We start from the raw sequence: 18,666 nt of genomic DNA, 5'->3' as shown, positions 1-18,666 counted from the left end.
AGTATTCTTTAATAATAAAGACTGTAACAGTCTCAATCCTAAAAACGTCTTACATTATTAAAATGGATAAAAGGGTATTCTGCTATGCCATTAATTGAATGCATGGAGTTTGTTGATTGATGCCATTGAAAGGTTTGCATTGCCTCCAAAAAAGTAGTATGTTTTTTTGTAAGTATGTAATTTGTCTGCATGGTTTGTAAATGTTATGAATATTTTCAATGATGATCAAATGATGTGGTTTGGGGAGACAGAACTGGTTATTTTTAATCCGGAGTCACACTAAAATCCGAATTGTTAAATTCCGTGACCTGATTAGTAATTAAACTTCATTATTATATACTTTGATGTCTGTTAACAAATGTGGTATGCTATTTAGACAGGGCTACACTGTTGGAATAATAAAGGACTAATGAAACTAACTAAACCTCCACTCTCAATGTCTGGATTGTATGGTCAAACCATGGAAATGGCAGTGGGTACGAGAACTGAGATGACTTCTCGCGATGACTTGACGTCGAGGGGAGTGTCAAATTCCAAGAGAGAGGAGAGGAGAGCCAGAGAGAGAGGGGCGCAAGGGTGAGTTTGTAAACACTTTATTACCCTTTCAATTTACCATAGATATGTCGAATATACTAAACTATGACAAAGTAGCGATCGGCGCGCTAGTTTTCAGTATTTGTTAAAGTTAAAACTACACTTCTATTTAATTGTCAAAACTGTTGAGGCAGCCAGCGTTACAACGTTTCATTCGGACCCACTGTCTTGCTTTGCACTCAAGTGTCAGTCCGCTAACAAACTAACTGCTGGCTTTTTACAGCGTTTGACTGTCCGTAATGGCTTTAAAATACACAAGTTCCCTTCAAATATAATTAAATTAGTGTTGATGTGTGTTTGTTGTCATCGTTGAAACTGGTAGTAGCGCTGTTATTACACATTTTGAATGTGCGTTCGGCCTGTTGTTAACGCTAGCCACACCAGCTAGCCATTAGTTTTTTGAGGATACAAAAAGTTGATTTCGGGTTTCTAACCAATCAGAGTCAGCTAGCCGATGTAATTGACAGGGTCCAAAGCGTTGCATGCGTTAGATACGGTTGACTGACGTGCTCATAGCCAATTGCTGAAAAGAAAAGGCGGTCTTGTTACGGGAAAAGGCGGGGCTAAGTGTGCCCGTACGTCGCCAGACAGTAATGAAAGCAGAAAAAGACAAACTTTTCGTCATCCGCGTTGTCTGGAAAAAGGAACTAAAGTTTGCAGGACTTTGGGATTACAGTTTGAGATTGAACTATTTTACATGCCTGATTCCCCACGAAAAGATTTGTTTGTTTTTTGGCGGTAAAAAAGGCTATGATGATAATCTGGGTCCGGGCAAGAAGAGCCTCTGAAGAAGTCAAAGTCTCAAGTAATAATGATATCTATAGTATTGCAATTCGAGCTGTTAAACGCCCCAGGATCCGCATCCCCATGCATGTCAACACCTTCATTTGGAATGTAGGTCATGTTTTTGGCAGAGTTGTACCTCATTCCATCACATAGAGTTACATCAGAGAAAACTGTAGCCTGTTTTATCCAACCAAAGATCTTGACCCACTCTAGTAATGATTGTCAAGCAAAATATTTTTTTTTTTTGCTGCAACTTAAACATGATCACATTACACATTTACTGAATCAATTAATCGTTTCAAAAATAAATGTTTAGCATGTATGCTTCTATGTATACACATAGTGTACAGCATTTGACTGACTATGCTGTAGAGCATTAACCATAAAGGCTGTGCAGGCTCTACTTGAAACACAAAACATCCAGTTAAATGATCTTTTTCTTTTGAATATGTTGTTATAGAACCAAAATGCTGTGCTTATAAAAGTTGCACACCACAAATATCCTCGGCATAGTGTTTCTGATTTAATTTTAGAAAACTGCCCTGGGTCCATCCTGCATTGTCTGATAGCTCAGCATGGATTTAGCTTTTAGGCCTTGTTAGTTATGCAGACATGGATATAGGATTTCATTTGTTCCATTTACTAAATCTCGGGTTCACTTTGCTTGCATAAATACATATTGCCTGTTGCACACACCCAGCTACAACCTAGAGATCTCCGGTCTTTATAGCTCATAGCCCACATTTACACCTGTGATCCAGTAAATATCTACGGTCCTATAATTGATCAATCGCTGACTGGCTTTTGCTATTTCACCATTTCACTCACTGTCTCCCTCTCCTTTACTTTTTTCTTTTTGCGGGGTCTCCCCTACCTTCTGGCAATTCAAGCGTCAGATTCCAGAGTCATGGCTGCAGAGCGAGCTATTAATACAGTTTGTTTAGTCAGTTTCCTAGCAGGCTGCATCAAACACTGGATGGCTGTAGCTGATTATAGCTGGGACTGGTTCCCCTACACCTGCTGAGTCGGAGAAATCCAAGTTAACGGTGGGACTTTGGCAGCAGCTCAATGAGAGGGACAGGAATTAGGGCACTTTGACTGCTTCCATGTCACCTTGGATGAAAGGAAGCTAAAATAGATGGACTTGATATCCATACCTGTAATAAATATCAGTAATGTGCAACAGGACTAATGTAACTAGCAGACTGATTTATTGTCTCACAGAGTCGAGGTCTGCATGAAGCAGAGCATTTGACTGTGTGCAGTAAAACCTTACACTGTCAACACATTAATTACTCTAAGTTTATTCTCAGTGATACACATCTGTCAGTCAAACTAGTAAATTGACTGCATCCTTTCTTTCTGTATTTATGTGACTCTAGCAGAGAAGATAGACAGATAGAGCTGCAGTTTTTGAAGATGTCCTTCAAGATAGGTTGTCTGACCATGAAGTCAAGCAATAGATGCTGAAGAAAAGACCTTAACCCATCTGTTTAAATCAGGTTAAGGTATTGGTTTGGGCAGCTATGAAAACAAATGGTATTTTCCACTGTCATCTGAAATTTATGGTGGTGGACTTCCCACAAAATCAAGATGCACTTTTCATGTTGGTGGCAGCCAGCCAAGTTAATGTCTAGCATGTCTTTAGTAAGACGTATAGTCAGAAATCTGTTGCCATTCCTCACGCCAGATGTGTACATTTCCCCACACAGTCCACACCCTCAGTATAACGAGCTAGATGGAGTATCTCGTTTGCAGACACATCTCAGCCCAAATAGACTCAGTGTATTGTAAGCACTTTGTGAGGGTCCTGGCACCGACTTGTTGCCTTTCTCCAGAGCATGGGAGGTCTGCAAGGAATCAGACTGCCCTGCTTTTTTGGCCCTTTGATCTGCACCGAGAGGGACTGGGCTTTTTCTTGCAAACACGATACAGACCCCTTTCTCCATAAAGACATGGAGCTGAGAGACACAGCGGTTAAGCCTGTTACAGGCCCAACATCATGGGAGAGCGTCGTATTCCAGCGCAAGGCTTCAGTAATCATGTGTTGGCTATGGGGCAGCTGTCCTCAGCAGAGGGAGAAATGGAGGAAGGAAGGGGGAAAATATACTGACTTCAACACTGGGAAAACTTTCAGACATTTATGCCTCGCCAACATAATGAATAATCTGTCCCACTCAATAATGTTAGGCTATTTGCTCAATCCATGTAGTAGGTACAACAGTGGTTAATGTGGTCAGTAATTCTCAGTTATATTACAATACTAAACATGTTTAACTAATGTTGCTTTCCGTTCTGTGGAATAGCTGTAGTCAAAACAACACAGAATTACAGCAGCTGTCAAGTCATTAAAGTGCAAGTTTAGGAGGGGGATCATCTTGAAGGAGTAGTATTAAATAAGTTTGAACACCATCCCTACACGTTACCGTGTTTTAGCAAAACCTTATTGAGTATTGCAGTAGTCAGGGGCTTTTGTTTATTGAAAGGTTTTTACTTGTATACATAGCAAGGGCCTTGATGCATGTAGTTGCTGTACTGTCAGTGGGACAGCATTGTGTAATAGCTGCCAGACGTCACGTTGGGCCAGTGAGAGTGCTGAAACATTAATGTCCCTTGGTCATCGCCATCAACTCCCCTCCAAAAGTTATTTCTCTAAACTTCACAGTTTGTCTTCACATGGAGTGTTGTTCAGCTGTGCAGAAAAGTCCAGGGTGGGGTGGTTTGGTTTGGTTGTGTGTGTGTGTGTGTGTGTGTGTGTGTGTGTGTGCGTGCGTGGGGGGGGGGGGGGGGGGGGGGGGGGGGGGGGGGGGGGTTTCTCTCCTCTGTGGAGACAGCTGATAGAAGCAGTGAGCCTCAAACATCTTTAGTTTATGTCACTTAAGCTTCAGGCGCAACAGGAGGAGAAACCAAACATAAGCATGTGCATATTTAACTCTTGACAATAGCATTACTCAGGACGAGAGGGACGTAGAAACTAGACAGTATTTAGTTTTTAGATCTTTGGAAAGCTTTGGAAGTGTTTCCAGTGCATTCAAATGTCCAGCAATGCTGCTAATCTTATGTGCCTCTTTTTTTACAATGTTGACAGACATTTGATCTGTGTTAATAGCCCCCCAATAAAAGCCTTCATATTTTTATATTACAGAATAAAGCTGGAAAATTTAGTTCATTTATGGAATTACTGACATGGTAAATATCTTATCTACTGAAAGTAACTCTCATAGCAGTTTTAATGAATAAATTGTGTGAATTCTAAATGAGAATAGCTATAACAACCAGTCACATCTGGACAGAATTTCAACCGACTAGTTAGCTCAAAGTTCCGAAACTGAAACTGGACGTACTGTAACCATTCAGGACAAACCTATCAGAAGTAAACCAACATGAAAAGGGAATATAGTCTAAGAGATGTATTTGAACATAAGTGGCATATACTATGACTAAAACGGAGATTTTGCACTTTTTTTGCACATTTTGAGAGAAACAGCTAAATCAGAGAGAGATGGAATGAGGGGGAACACGAGGGTAAAAGGTTGGGAAGTGCTAGAGAGGTGAGGAGAGGGAGTGGTAATGGGGGAAGGAGGGATTGGAAGTAAGGGAAAATGAGACAGAAGGAGAGGGAGATGCCTTTGTGTAAACATTAGCTATCGCGCTCTCATGTAAGCGGCTCCTCATTTGCCAACCAGAAACCCCCCTGTGAGAAGGAAGTATCACCAGGGAAACTTCGTCTCGCTGCCTCTGTGCATGTTTTTCTCCTTGCCAGGGTTATTTTTAAATAGCATTCGGCTTCCTGCTCAGACTAAAGACTACAAGCCACAGCATCCCTGTTTTGTTGTTTTCAGGATTTGCCACTTCACAAATCAAGAAAAGCCGCAGCAATGTTCTCCTCTTCTCCTCTCACGCAGTTACATTGCAAGCTCTTTGCAAAAATGGGGGACGACCGACCTTTTGTGTGCAGTGCTCCTGGCTGTGGACAGGTAAGTCTTCTCCATCCTCGTCCTGGGTTTCAGGTGTTTGCATGTTTGTATGGTGGGGTATTTTTTCCCTTGTACGAGTACTCTCAGTTGACGATAACTACTTGTGACTGAATGCGTTTTACTTCTAAAAGAAAAGCAAGCAAAAGAGAAAACAAGTTTTACTTTAAAAGACACTTGATTTGAAAAGAAAATGGTTCAAACTGTACACACAATGAGAACATTTGAAAATCCTGAAAAAACTTCTGGTCTGCCATTACATGTTGTTCTCATTGCCAGCATAAGCCAACCGGCGGTGATTTTATGCAACACGCTTAATAACCATCACATAGATAGCATTCTAGCTAACATGCTGTCTTTTGAGACAATGCTGTCTCCTTCAGCAATGACTCACTGGAAGCTCCAGTGAGTAATCAGAGCACAGTTATTGTTTCAACCTGTCACTGTTGACTTCTAGCGCCTTCAGACACAAGTTTGAGCCACGGCGGTGACTCAGCTGAGTGCCAATAGGGCTCTCACATGGCAGTAACACGGTGCAGTGTCGGGGCTTGGCCTGATATCACAGCAAATTAAAAGAGTGTGTTCTAGGACTCGTGGTTATTCAACACAGGAAACATCATGTCTGATGTGCTGAATTAGCTGTCTGATCCTGTGTTCATTTAGGTGTGATATCCTAAGAGCTAGTGATGAATTATCTCTCCTGGGGTCTGGAGGAAGAAAGATTTGAGATTCACAAGCCGTCTTCCATTATCTGATCAGAAGCGTTCTGGTGTACATGGGATTTGCGGTTTGAACAACTGGCCTGTAAAGCAGTTAAACATGCGTGCGTTGGGTAAATAAATGATGATTTGTTTGGTTATTCTCATCTCAGAACATTATGGACATCTAGGGACCCCTTCCCTGAACATTTAATCTTTCCTTTGACATGTTTCTTTGATGTAAATACTCTGCATATTTCATTCGTAAATATCATTATTAATTTAGTTTGCAGTTATAACAACGGAATTACATAGAAGCTTTCAAGGCAGAGTGACGTTGACAGTGTGGGTCTGGAGCTGTGGCATGAATTTCACGGTGAACATGTTGGCAGACAGTTGCCTTTTTACACAGAGCAACATTATCATTCATTTGGAGTCGTGTTTCTGTACATGTGACAAATGTAAATCTAATATTCACTCTCATTTAACTTTTGGTCCGATATTTCCTGGGGGAAATATTAATATATTATATATGTATATATTTATAAATATTCATATATTTCCCTCAGATATTTCCTGAAGAAAATATCTGGCTATGTAGCTGCTAAATGTTCAAAGTCATTGCAAACTTTGTGTGTCTGCAGTTTAGAGCTGGCCAGGTAGCACACAGTGGATGTTGTACTGAATAAAAGCGGCATACTGCAGCTGGAAGGGCTTGACGAGAGCAGTGGGACTGAACCAACGAGTGACCCATTTCAAATTACACACATTCATTTTTTGATCAATGGGTAATGTAAAAATATTGATTAGGGCAGCTTTAAATATTGTCTAGACACAAGCAGCCAAACAAGGCAGAAATTCAATAAAATATAGTCTTAAATGGAAGAAATTTACTCACACACACACACATATGCTCGGGGTCTTGATATTATAGCTTACATATTAAACCAGTTTAAGTATCATTACATACAAATTGTTATGAAGCTTAGACATGTGATGCATTTATTTTTTATCATCTTTGATGATATTTATTTGTGTACATTTAGACACACAACATCCTTAATGTTACAAGCGCCTTATGTCCAAATGCTGTTTTACTTCTGCCCTTTACAAGCAACAGTTGTCTACCAGGAAAGTCTGAATCATGCCCATAATAGAACAAGGATGATTGACTCCTGGCTTTGCTCAGGGTTTTCCTTTTTACCAAGTCAACAACAACACCCCATGATATGGTGCCCAGTATGTACTGTGTGGGGAGGGGTTATCCTAGCTGCCAGTATCTCATAGAGGAAGATTAGTTGGAGATAGTTTCCTCTGCAAGTTCCAGCCGCCTTGTTCAGAGGAAAGAGACAAATGAGACATATAGCTGTATTGGTGATGCTGCCTGGTAGGGCTAAAATAAGCCCCCTGACACTTGACTGTGTTTCCACTTCACTCTCTCACGTCTGAACACGCAAATGCAACACAGTCCCCAAAATAGGCTGCTGCCAATGGTGAATAGACTGGTACCAAAGCCAAGATTATTCCTCCTACGTCTCTGACTGATTCACCTCGCCACTTCTCACTTCTTACCTGATAGCAAATAACAGAGCAAAGGCTAATTTAGAACTTTACTAATATTCAGTTAGCAGAATCCACGTTTTACACACTGACCAACTTGACAACAATGGGTTCTTTTCTGTAAACCAGTTGCATTTGCAGTTTCTGTTGTGAAGTGTTAGCTCATTTGCTTTTGGCCAGTATTGATACTTCATCAATTTGACATTTTCAACCATTGCTATTGCAATTCATTCGTTCATTCATGCATGCTTGCTTGCATCATTTTTTTTTTTTTAAATGATTTTCATTCGTTTAATTTTACCAGCCAAATGCATCACAAACGCTACTGCTTTCTTCTGTGAGTTTTAAACATAGACTGTATAGAAAAGGTTTTTAAGCTCTCCCAAGCGCTGCAATGCTCTCCTTTCTCTTCACTGAAGCCTCTATATGTACAGGCTTGGTGTGGTGATGTGCAACGTGCTATAGGTGCCAAAAAAAAAAATCTATGTTTGGTACTGGCAATTTGTTTTGTTTTGTCATGGTCAAACAATTGCGGCAGAGAATCGTGATATCAATTCTAAGCAAAAAAAGTTGTGATTTATATTTTTCCCTGAATTGTGCAGGCCTAATTCCCTGCTGTTAAAATCATTTCAGTTCTCATCCATACAAGCCCTAGAAAGATAACTAGTTTGTGTAAAGATATTTGATTCCCATGTCCGGCAGCTATGATGGGCCCATTTAGGACTTTTAGACACAATGAATTGGACACCACAGATACAGTGCTCTTTGTGGTCTGTCACATCATGAATACAGTATAGGCTGCATGTGTTTGGCTACATCTCCAAGAGATTATCTGTATGTGATTACTGCAATATAATATCCTTGTTAAGGTTCTATAGAGTATTTCCTCAAGTCACCAGAACAAGTAGACAATTACTGGTAGGCTGCTTTATATGATGTACTTATTTTTCCTCTTTCTTCTTGTTTATTTGTTCCAGAGGTTTACCAATGAGGACCACTTGGCTGTACACAAACACAAGCATGAGATGACACTGAAATTTGGACCAGCAAGGACAGACTCTGTCATCATCGCAGGTAGTGTACTGTTTGCCTTGGAGACCACCACCAAGCGTACCTCTTCCTCTTTGTTAGAAATCCTCACCCTGCACTCAGCGGAAGACTGTTTAGCATACCTCAGCGTCAGTGTGTTCCAACACTATTTAGTACAGTCTCAAGAAAAGCAGCTCCAAAGTCACATTGGTTTCTATATTCAATGCTGTGTGAACTACGTGTGAAATGTTGCTTTGAATAGTTATCTCTGTTCATTCCCTTTGCCAGACCAGACACCTACTCCCACCCGCTTCCTAAAGAACTGCGAGGAGGTTGGTCTGTTCAATGAGCTGGCCAGCTCCTTTGAACAAGACGATGATGACAAGAGAGCCAAAAACTCTGTAAGAAATGCTTGGGGATGATGATTTTGTCAATGTTTTCATCTTTGTGCATGCATGTGTTTATGCCTTTTTATGTATAATTATTTACAGAAACTAATGGAATTTCTTACAATGAAACTACCACACAATGAAAGATTATTTTTTACTTCCTTCTTTTTAATGTAGTCAAAAATGATTGCTTGCCGAAAGTCCTTCTTTGTGCATTTTGTCTGTGTGTCATCATAATTTAAACTATTGCAACAGCTTGTTACGCCCATTTTATTAAAATGGGTCATTGTGTGTTTATTGCGCCTAAAATAGTGTTAACTAACGCTGTGGTTGTTTGGTTTGTGTGATAAATACCAGCTTCCCTTTTTTAATGTACTGTAGGCTAATAGTATTTGATAAGTCATGTGACCTTACACTCTTTATCCCTCTTTCACTGTATCCGTCCTTCTCAGCACCCTCCTCCCAACTCTGTGGCTGTGGACATGAGCGTGCAGGCGTCATCAGATGTGAAGGTGAAAGAAGAGGAACCTTTAGAGGTTGACTCCTCGCCACCAAGCAGCCCTGAATCTTTCTCTGACGATTCAGAAAACAGCATCGAGCCTCTTTTTAAAGGAAAGGTAGGACAGAATGGGAGGAGTATTTTTTTTTTTAAATTTGTTTATTAATCCCCAGTGGGGAAATTACAATTTACACTCTGTGTACACACTTTGTTAGGAATCACACACAGGCCTGAAATACACATACACATGTACTAATGGAGAGATGTCAGAGTGAGTGGGCTGCTGAACCAGTGCCCTGAGCGGTTGAGGGGGTACGGTGCCTTGCTCAAGAGCACCTGGCAGTGCCCAGGAGGTGAAGTGGCATCTCTCCAGACACCAATCCACACTTCGTACTTTTTGGTCCATATGGGGATTTGAACCAGTGACCTTCCGGTTCCCAACCCAACTGAGCTACTGCCACCCCCAACTTGCATGAGTATATAGAGAGGAGGATGGATCACAAAATCATGAACTTATCTCATCGCTATTCTCCCAGGACACACCACCCAGGAGTTCAGCCCCCACCCCGACTATTGTGCGTCCAGGTTCCCTCCCACTACACTTGGGCTTTGATGCCCTTCAGCCCACCATGCCGTCGCCCACCTCTGTCATCACACAGACACCACCTTCCAATCGTACTCTGTGGTGAGTTACGTTCAACATCCTGTTAATAATCTCTGATGACCGCTTTAACCCTGATTTTGACCCTGATAGCTTTTAAAGGTGCCCTGCCACATGTATTTCAATACTTTGTGGTAATGTCTGAAGTTTTTCTATTGGCTCTTTTTTGTAGAAAGAATGCCTTGGTTACCTTGTTTCAAGTCATTCTAGTGTGATATAGAAAGCCTGCAGGAAGACTCAGCTCGATTTGTGCCAGTTCTCATTAATATTCAATGACCTAAGCTGCTTGACTCTGATTGGCTAACAGCTATCCAATTAGAGCCTGACTATTAGCATCCTTTACCCAGTGCAGCTGGGCAGGCTCATGAATAGTAATGAGCTCAGGCAACATGATGTCAGACTGACCAGCTTTTGTAATTGGCCTGATTTCTCTGCTTATTTGTTTTCAGTGGCTAGAACTGACAGAGGAGGTAGCAGTTCATTTTCACATTCACGACATAACACAAACACTTATGGACCTAACATATTTCAAAAAATGCAAGTAAAAATGGTTTTGTGTAGCAAGGCACCTTTAAGCTTTAAAAAAAACAAAAAAACCATAAACATTTTTCACATACAGTCCGCATCCCAGATTCTAGATTTGCTGGTTCCAACAGTATGTTGAACCATATGATGCTTGGGAGTAAACCTTTAAAACTCAAGATGCCATCATTTTTTTTTGTGGCTGCACAAATTTATATATGTTTATATATGTTTTGTGCAACTTTAATTCATTACCCAGTCACTAACCGGACATATGTTGTATCTAAAACCTTTTTGATATTTGATATACATCTCTGGGTTTGAGCACAGCTTGAATAAGTAATGATGGATGTAAGTGTGGATTATTTAGTGAGGTTGAAGTGGACTTTTCTTTCTTGATGGTGATAGTTTTTATATAAACGTTTTTGTATAAAATTGTAATTTATACAAACATGACTGAAATTGCTGTCTGTCTAGTTCGCCAACCAGCCACTACCCCATGATGATGCTTCCCTCTGGTCAGGCAGTGCCTGTGCTCCCTGGTCCAGTACATATGCCCTCTGTCATCAATGTAAGCCGGACCAGCAGTCTAAACATGTTGTATTTCATTTTTATAGCTAAGAGAAGTTAGTTGAAGTTGTTATTACATGTCTATTTGTGCAATCTTATCTGGTCTCCAGCTGGCCCGACCCATGTGCATGGTACCCAACATTCCTGGGATCCCCGGGCCTCCTCTGGGAGGCAGCAGCAGCGGCTCTAACTCCCCCTCTGGCTACAGCATCCACTCAGAGGCTAAGATGGTCAGCACTAGATTAGCTTGCTATTTTTATCTCTTTATCTGTTCTTTTTGTCTCCATCTTCACCCTCCAGCCTTCCTCTGCACTGGCTTAGTTTGTTCATCATATGACTTTTTACTGCAGTTACTTTTTATGTTTATGTAACTCTTACAACACAAGAACACAATTGGTCCTGATTCTATGATACTGCAAAGTACACACAGAGCTCTACGTAAGGATTCCACGTTCCAACTGTATTTAAGATGAGACTGAGTTAGTGTGGTTATTGTTTACAGTTTCACAACATACAAACAAACAAACAGACAAATGTTTCACTTAGTAGTTTTGTTGGTGTGCAGAATGTTTTGTGGGCACAGGGAGACACGTGGACGTGGGTTCACTCAGCCACTACTCCTTATATAATCACTTTACTCTAGTAAGCAGTAAATTGAGATTTTGTACACCTACTTATCACTGACAAGGGTCACGTTTTGCATCTGTAAAATGTGGCGCATTGCATTGTGGGATTGTTTACAGAAAGTAGTATACATGCCATTGATGCTACTTTCTTTATTCCATTGTGGAATTTTGGAGGGCACTATTCAATTTAATTCAAACAACTGTATTTCTCCCAAAATTATAATAATTATTATTATTACTTTATTTAAGTGCATAAATGTACCCACTCAGACCCTCAAATAATATAATGGACAGTAAATATAGTGCAGTATGCAGTGAGTGATTTCGGACAGCCATGTGTTACTACCAAATAATTATTGTCAAAATGCGGCCTTGTAATTGCTATTGACCAATTATTGACCAGTTTGCCTTTACTGCCACAAATAGTTATTTTAAAATCACTACTCTCAGCTGGATAAAGCACAATATCGCAAAGCAACATCATTTGAAAATTGTTCTTGGAACATACAACTTGAGTTGTCTCACATCATCACATCTTCAAATATTCCAGTGCTGAACCCAGTACAAAAGGGTTGAGAACAGGATTACACATGAATGTGCTGCTAAAAACAAACTGGAACTGTGTGACACTGTCAGGTCAGCATGGGCTCCGATGTCTGCAGAATTAGAGGACTTTTTAACTTTCTTGAGGAAAAGAGCGGTACAACATGCTGCTTATTTAATTATGTTTTAAAAACATCAGAGATTTAGCATTAAACAGATGTAAAATGTGTAACTGAGCAGCAGCACAAAAATGTGTCACTAAACAGCTTTCATCCCAGAGTGTACCTAGTTTACAAGTGTCATCAAGAACTTACTTTAGGCTGTATTGAAGATTAGTAACTAAGCGTCAGGCCAAGTTATTTTTCTTGATATTGTAAATGAGTTGATGGGTTAACATGGAGTCAACTTGGTACAGTCTATGTAGATTGGGATTGCTATGATGGTGCGGTGTGTGCAAATGATGACATAAAATACAAAAAAGTAGTGCTATTGAATCTGACCTGCTGTTTCTGCTTTCTTTGCCTTTTCTTTGTCAGTGATAAAGCCTTTCTTTTATATGTACATACTATAATTTATACTCCCTTATATACACTTATACACCCTTTATACTGTTGGTTTGGGCTTTGTGTTCTAATTCCTGTGCTTGTTATTGATGTTGGTCATGTCATTGTTTCCCTGTAGCGTTTGAAGGCTGCCCTCTCCCAGCAGAGCCCGTCAGGATACAGTATGGGGGTCATGTCCATGGGCGGCAGCCCCATGGTACCTCAGAGGGCAGAGCAGAGCCAGCTGCTTGTTCAACATCCAGACGCTCCATCACCTGCACAACCTCAGGTACACTGTGTTGTCTATAGTCGAGGACCTGACTGTAACATGATTTTCAGGTCCAAGATAAATGTCCAAATCTAATAAATGTCCAAAAGTAACGGAGATAAACCTTGTATGATGTATAGCTAGAAACTTGGGCTGTACGTCTTGTGGTGAAATGACTATAACGTGCCTGACTAAAATAATGAAACTATGACTCAAACTTCCCTTTTTTTCTTCTTGTATTTCTTCCGCTCCCCTGTCTCTCTGTTTCCTTCGCACCCTTTACCCTGTTCTCCCTCTAGGTATCTCCAGCACAGCCTACAGGTGGGCGTCGGCGGCGGACGGCAGAAGATGACCCAGATGAGCGAAGGCAGCGCTTCCTTGAGAGGAATCGGGCCGCTGCATCGCGCTGCAGACAGAAACGCAAACTGTGGGTCAGCTCCCTAGAGAAGAAGGCTGAGGAGCTCTGCAACCTGAACGTCTCACTGTCTGTAAGTGGGCCTGGAGTGGGTGGGTGGGTGGGGATGAAATGTGGCCTGTGGGAGGTATGTGTTAGTGTGTGCATGGTCACACGCACTGTGCACAGGGCGGGCTTTCAACACGTCGTGGTAGTTTGTGAGGTGTTTTCCATCAGTTTATTAGGTCATTTTTCAAATTGTTAAAGTTACAGGACTTGAAACCGTGGGACTCATTACAACGTGTTTCATATCTTTATTGGTTTATTTTGTGGTTTTTGTGTTTGTTTGTTTTTTTTACACTGCACGACCACTTCTCCACTACCAGCTGTGTTTTAGTGGAAACCAGACTGCTTACCCCTTAAAAGTATTTCTCCAAAACGTGCAAGGTTTCTCTGTTTTGTATAATTTAAACCCAGCATTAGTGATCATTTCCTGGTTGTTTTGGTAAACTGTATGTCTAACTATAATGGGAATTTTGAGAAGTGTAAGTCATTTTTTTTATCCTTCAGAATGAAGTGTCTCTGTTGCGGAACGAGGTGGCTCATTTAAAGCAGCTGCTGCTGGCCCACAAGGACTGTCCCGTGACCACCCTACAGAAGAAGACTGCCTACTTAGGTGAACCTTTTTAAAAAGATCCCATGCTACTCACCTGGTATCGTCATGTTATTTGGGACAGAATTATTAAATGGTGCAACTGCTAAAAAAAGATAATGTCTGTAGCTTGTCAGTAAAGCTGGTAGTGAAATGCTTAGCCAGTTAAATTATAAATCTGTCATTGTGTCCTTTTTTTCTTCTGTATAGCTGCAGAAGAGAGCATGAAAGACACCTCACAGCCTTCAGGTTCCCCTGCCCCGGTGATCCAGCACAGCTCTTTGGCGCACAGCCCCTCTGCAGGGCATAATGGCCTGAGCTCAAGGGCAGCAGCTGAGGCCATGGCTATGTCCGTGCTGGCAGGAATGGGCCAGCATCAGAGGGCTGAGAGTGGATCCTCTCACATCATAATGGCTGCACAGTCTCAATCTGCTGCCAGATGATGAGCGATGCCATCCCGGCCCAGACTTGGCTCACATTCGACACCCAGGGGTAAAAAGGAGCAGCAGACCGCCCCTCCCAACGTTCCTCAATCAAGAAGTGCAAATTCATCATCTTCCCCCTTCACTGTGCTCCTTTGCTCTCTCTGACCCTCCTGTGAAGCCATCATGCTGTGGCCTGGAGCTCAGCAGCAGCCTTCTGAGAATGGACTGAGACTTTTGAGAGAGCTTCCTGTTCACTTTGCCATAGACTACAGGGGCTGGACTCCAACCTCCCATCATCGTTCCCCCTCTGTGCTTCCCCGCTCAGCTCTCCACACACCTTCAGTCAAAATGACTTTTCACTGGACTGTAGGACTGCATCACTCTGAGTGTACTGCCGTAATGAACAGTTTGCACAGTTTCTAACACACGTGTGCATAAACATTCTTGATCAAATCACATACCAAACATAACACAGGGCTTTACACTGTTTTCAGCAGGGAATAGTGCCTTGTGCTCACACACCCACTCATGCCATCACAGCATACGTCTCTATACATCCTTAGCTCCAAAGATGCAGTCGTTGTCTAGACGTCAGTGACTCAGATCTCAAATACTCACTCAACCCTTTTGTAAATGGTTCCACCTCAAGGCAATCTCATCATGGACCCAAAAACCTTACCTCAACTACTCCCATTTATGATAAAATTAATAAACTGTGTATGTGATAAGCTCTGTTCGTATATATTTATATACATCAGAACATAGCAATTTGCATACTCCTGATCTGATACGTTAATAGCTGGATTGTTAGCATGTGACTTTTTCTATTAGGGTGTTATGTTCTTGATACAGCTATGTGCAGCTATACTTTTTAAAATGAATTGGCACATCCTCCCAGATTAGTCCACAGAACCAAAATACATTGGATTGACAGTGTATTACTTTAAAAGTAGTTTGTTTGAGCAATTTATTTTTTTTTACCTGAAGGGAATTCAGCCTCTCCCCTCCTCCTCCTCACTTTCCTTTAAACAGTTTAGCTGTTTATTGGTTTGTAATTGGATGCTTTTTTTTATTTTATATGAAACTATTCTAGTGACTGTGTTTCTCTGTGTGGGCCCTGGACTCACCGTAACTGCTATTTCACACTTCTCAGGATGGTTGCACATCCTTGCTGCTCGTTGGAAGTGCGATGAACCCCTTGGTCTTTCTGCTTTTTACCAAACCTAAACAAAGCCATAATGACCACAAATCAGATATCTGAATCTCCAAAGACCACCTTGTACTTGTTCTGGGGGTAGTTCTGTTATTTTGTGACTCAGAGGTCACAGTGACACAATCTACAGTTTATCACTGCTTGTTACTTGCACTTACACTCAGTCTCACACACAGTGTCTGATCATTTTTGCCTTAAGATCACATTGGTGCCTCCGATATCCCCCAAAAAAGACAGTTTGGCTCATTTGAAAAACAATGAAGCCTTAGAATAATATATTTGACATTATTTGTTTATTTCATCAAATGAAAAACAACCAATGAGAAACAAACAATTTACTTGTTGAAGATTCCTCAAAGCCTTTAAAATGACTGGTTAATGTAACCACTGGTCTCTTCTCAGTGACAGAAAATGATCCAATGCTTGTCTGTCATCTGGTGGAGAGACACAGCAAAGACATCTTCACTGGTAAAAGCTTTGAGGGTGGAAAAAGTTTCTGAATGGCTCCAGTTCTTTAGAAATCCCTCCAAGATATGTTACCAAGATACCAGTGTATTTTTACATAACAACACCTAAAAACGCAGTTTGCTTTTCTTGTTTTTCTTCCTGTATAGGTTTCTTCCTTCACTTGTCTGATATGGTCATATATTTGCAAGATGTTATGTTTCAAAAATAAGATATCTGTCCATTACCACAAGGGCATGTTTTATGCACTAAAATAACGCAAGTTTATTGTTGCTTTGTATTTCTGTTCATTTAAAGTTTTCAATTCTCTTTGTCCTCTTGGTCTTTTTCAGAGATATCGGATCTTTAAAAAAAGAAAAAAAAAATCATATCTTTTCCAATCTGTACTGTATACCTAAACGGGAATTTGCTCAGCAACTTCAAAACCTTTCACCTTTGACTGAACCTCTTGTCCTTCAGTTCCAATGGCGACCCCGGCATTTTGTTGTACTTCGGAGCTGGCGCTATATTTGGCAGTCCCTTATAGACGATTGTTCATATGAAACAAAAAGTCAAACTATATTTAGCTTTCATGTATTTCATGTCATTGGCACCTTGTTTTTGTCATTTCTTGTTTTCTTTTGTTGTGTGCTATTTTCAGCTCTAAACAATCTTTCTCATATCACTTTTTGATTGTACTGATGAATATAGAAACTAATTTCTTTAACACAAAGATTTATTTTTAGTTTTGGTTTCTCCACAGAAAAATGTCATAAGTCCTTTTTCAAAAAGTGAATTTATCCCCTTTGTAACGGTATATCTTTAAAGATGAATTTGGTCACGTCTTGACTGTCCTTTTAACTTATTTTTTTAATTGGTCAACTAACAATTGTCATTACAGTCTTTGGCATATTATTGTTACCTAGAATTGGTGTGAGAAATTTAATGAAAAATGCAACAATGGAAGTTGCACATAGTATATAAATACTAACTCAGTGGCTCACACTTCCATTGTTGGACTGATGATTTCAAAAATTGTCTTTGTATTGTACATATCTGTACTATATGAATATATTTACTTTTCCATGCATGTCCAAGCGGAATACTATGAACACTTACAGTGCTGCAGTTTTAATTAAAGTAACTACATCTTAATGAACATTTATAAAGTTTGGTTTGTTTGTTGTCAGTTTAGATTTTATTTTATTTACAATGACAAAGATGTTTTCTGTAAATTTGCTGTAATCTTACACAACTGGAGACTCGCCGTTAGTCGGTTTTTGGTAAAATGTGGTATGAAAGGCAGTGTATTTGAATATGAGAGAATATACTGTATGTAAGGACATTGTACTGCCTGCTTTGTTCCTAGTTGTCTGTACCCAGTGTTCCCTCCCCCTTCAGTCATTGACTGACATGATTGTGTTGTTACTAATGACTGTGTAGAGAATAGCAAAATAACTCATCATTGTAAGAACTCTGGTTTCTGTACTTGAATATTTGTTTGATGTACTTTTAAAGTACATTCTATAATTCTTCAACTTTCTCTGAAGCACAGCCGTAGCTACTATTGAAGACTCTGAGGTCATGTCATCCATATTTTTCTGGGGACTTTCGGGCCATGTAGCAGCCTTAGGTTATATTCTGCAATTAAAAATGTAAAGATTGTGAGTATCGTATAGACTGATTCTAGTTTTGCTTAACCCTCAAATGTTTATATTTGACTACTTTTGGACCAAAACCGAAATAGATAAATCATTTAGTATCTACAATTTTATTTTTGGTAGTGTGGAGGAATACACTGGAAATCCAGAGTTGTCGTGATAGCACAATTTGAATTTTTTCAGTGAGTTACTCTGGCATTGAGTAATGCTGCTCATTAACTATACCCTTGTAGCCGAGCGGCACCAATCACATCGGTGTATCTGCTATAGGCGGGCCAGAGGAGAGCTAAACAGATGACAACAGTTTACTCTACCAGTTAGCTACCTTGGTAGCTAAGCGTATGGGGCTCTGGATATGTTAGCCCATGCATTGTCGTGATTGGTCGTAGTGTTATCCAATTGCGTGCAGTGAGATTTTCAAATGCACGCTTGGTGCCGCCCCTCGAGATGGCCGGCTTTCATTACTTAATGCCAGACCCTTAATCCTTTGGATTTGGGTCTGGATTTCCAGACTGGTGGAGGAAGTGCTTTGAAACAACATTTTGACCTTGTTGGGAAATAACATTTACAAAAGATATAATCAAGCATTTAACTTTAAATATATTACATTTTCCTG

The 18,666-nt window shown here is 40.5% G+C and overlaps 1 protein-coding gene across 2 annotated transcripts; it reads left to right on the top strand.

The window, feature by feature from the left end:
* Positions 1-514: 514 nt before the first annotated feature.
* On the top strand, positions 515-17,734 carry atf7a (activating transcription factor 7a). Of its 2 annotated transcripts, none has more exons than XM_032522084.1 (12): positions 515-576; positions 5,286-5,357; positions 8,590-8,686; positions 8,930-9,042; positions 9,483-9,647; positions 10,066-10,214; positions 11,190-11,283; positions 11,393-11,512; positions 13,133-13,282; positions 13,561-13,749; positions 14,226-14,331; positions 14,518-17,734. In XM_032522084.1, the coding sequence occupies exons 2-12, from the start codon at positions 5,310-5,312 to the stop codon at positions 14,748-14,750; spliced, it is 1,464 nt and encodes a 487-aa protein (XP_032377975.1). In that variant the 5' UTR covers positions 515-576; positions 5,286-5,309; the 3' UTR covers positions 14,751-17,734. The 2 variants fall into 2 exon arrangements, with proteins under 2 accessions (XP_032377975.1, XP_032377974.1); XM_032522083.1 differs by having other exon boundaries at positions 532-576; positions 5,223-5,357.
* The last annotated feature ends 932 nt before the right edge of the window (positions 17,735-18,666 follow it).

Source organism: Etheostoma spectabile, chromosome 7, assembly GCF_008692095.1.
Source record: "Etheostoma spectabile isolate EspeVRDwgs_2016 chromosome 7, UIUC_Espe_1.0, whole genome shotgun sequence".
Classification (NCBI taxonomy): Eukaryota; Metazoa; Chordata; class Actinopteri; order Perciformes; family Percidae; genus Etheostoma; species Etheostoma spectabile.
Note: the sequence above shows the minus strand (reverse complement) of the source record. Positions and strands in the feature narration are given on the sequence as shown.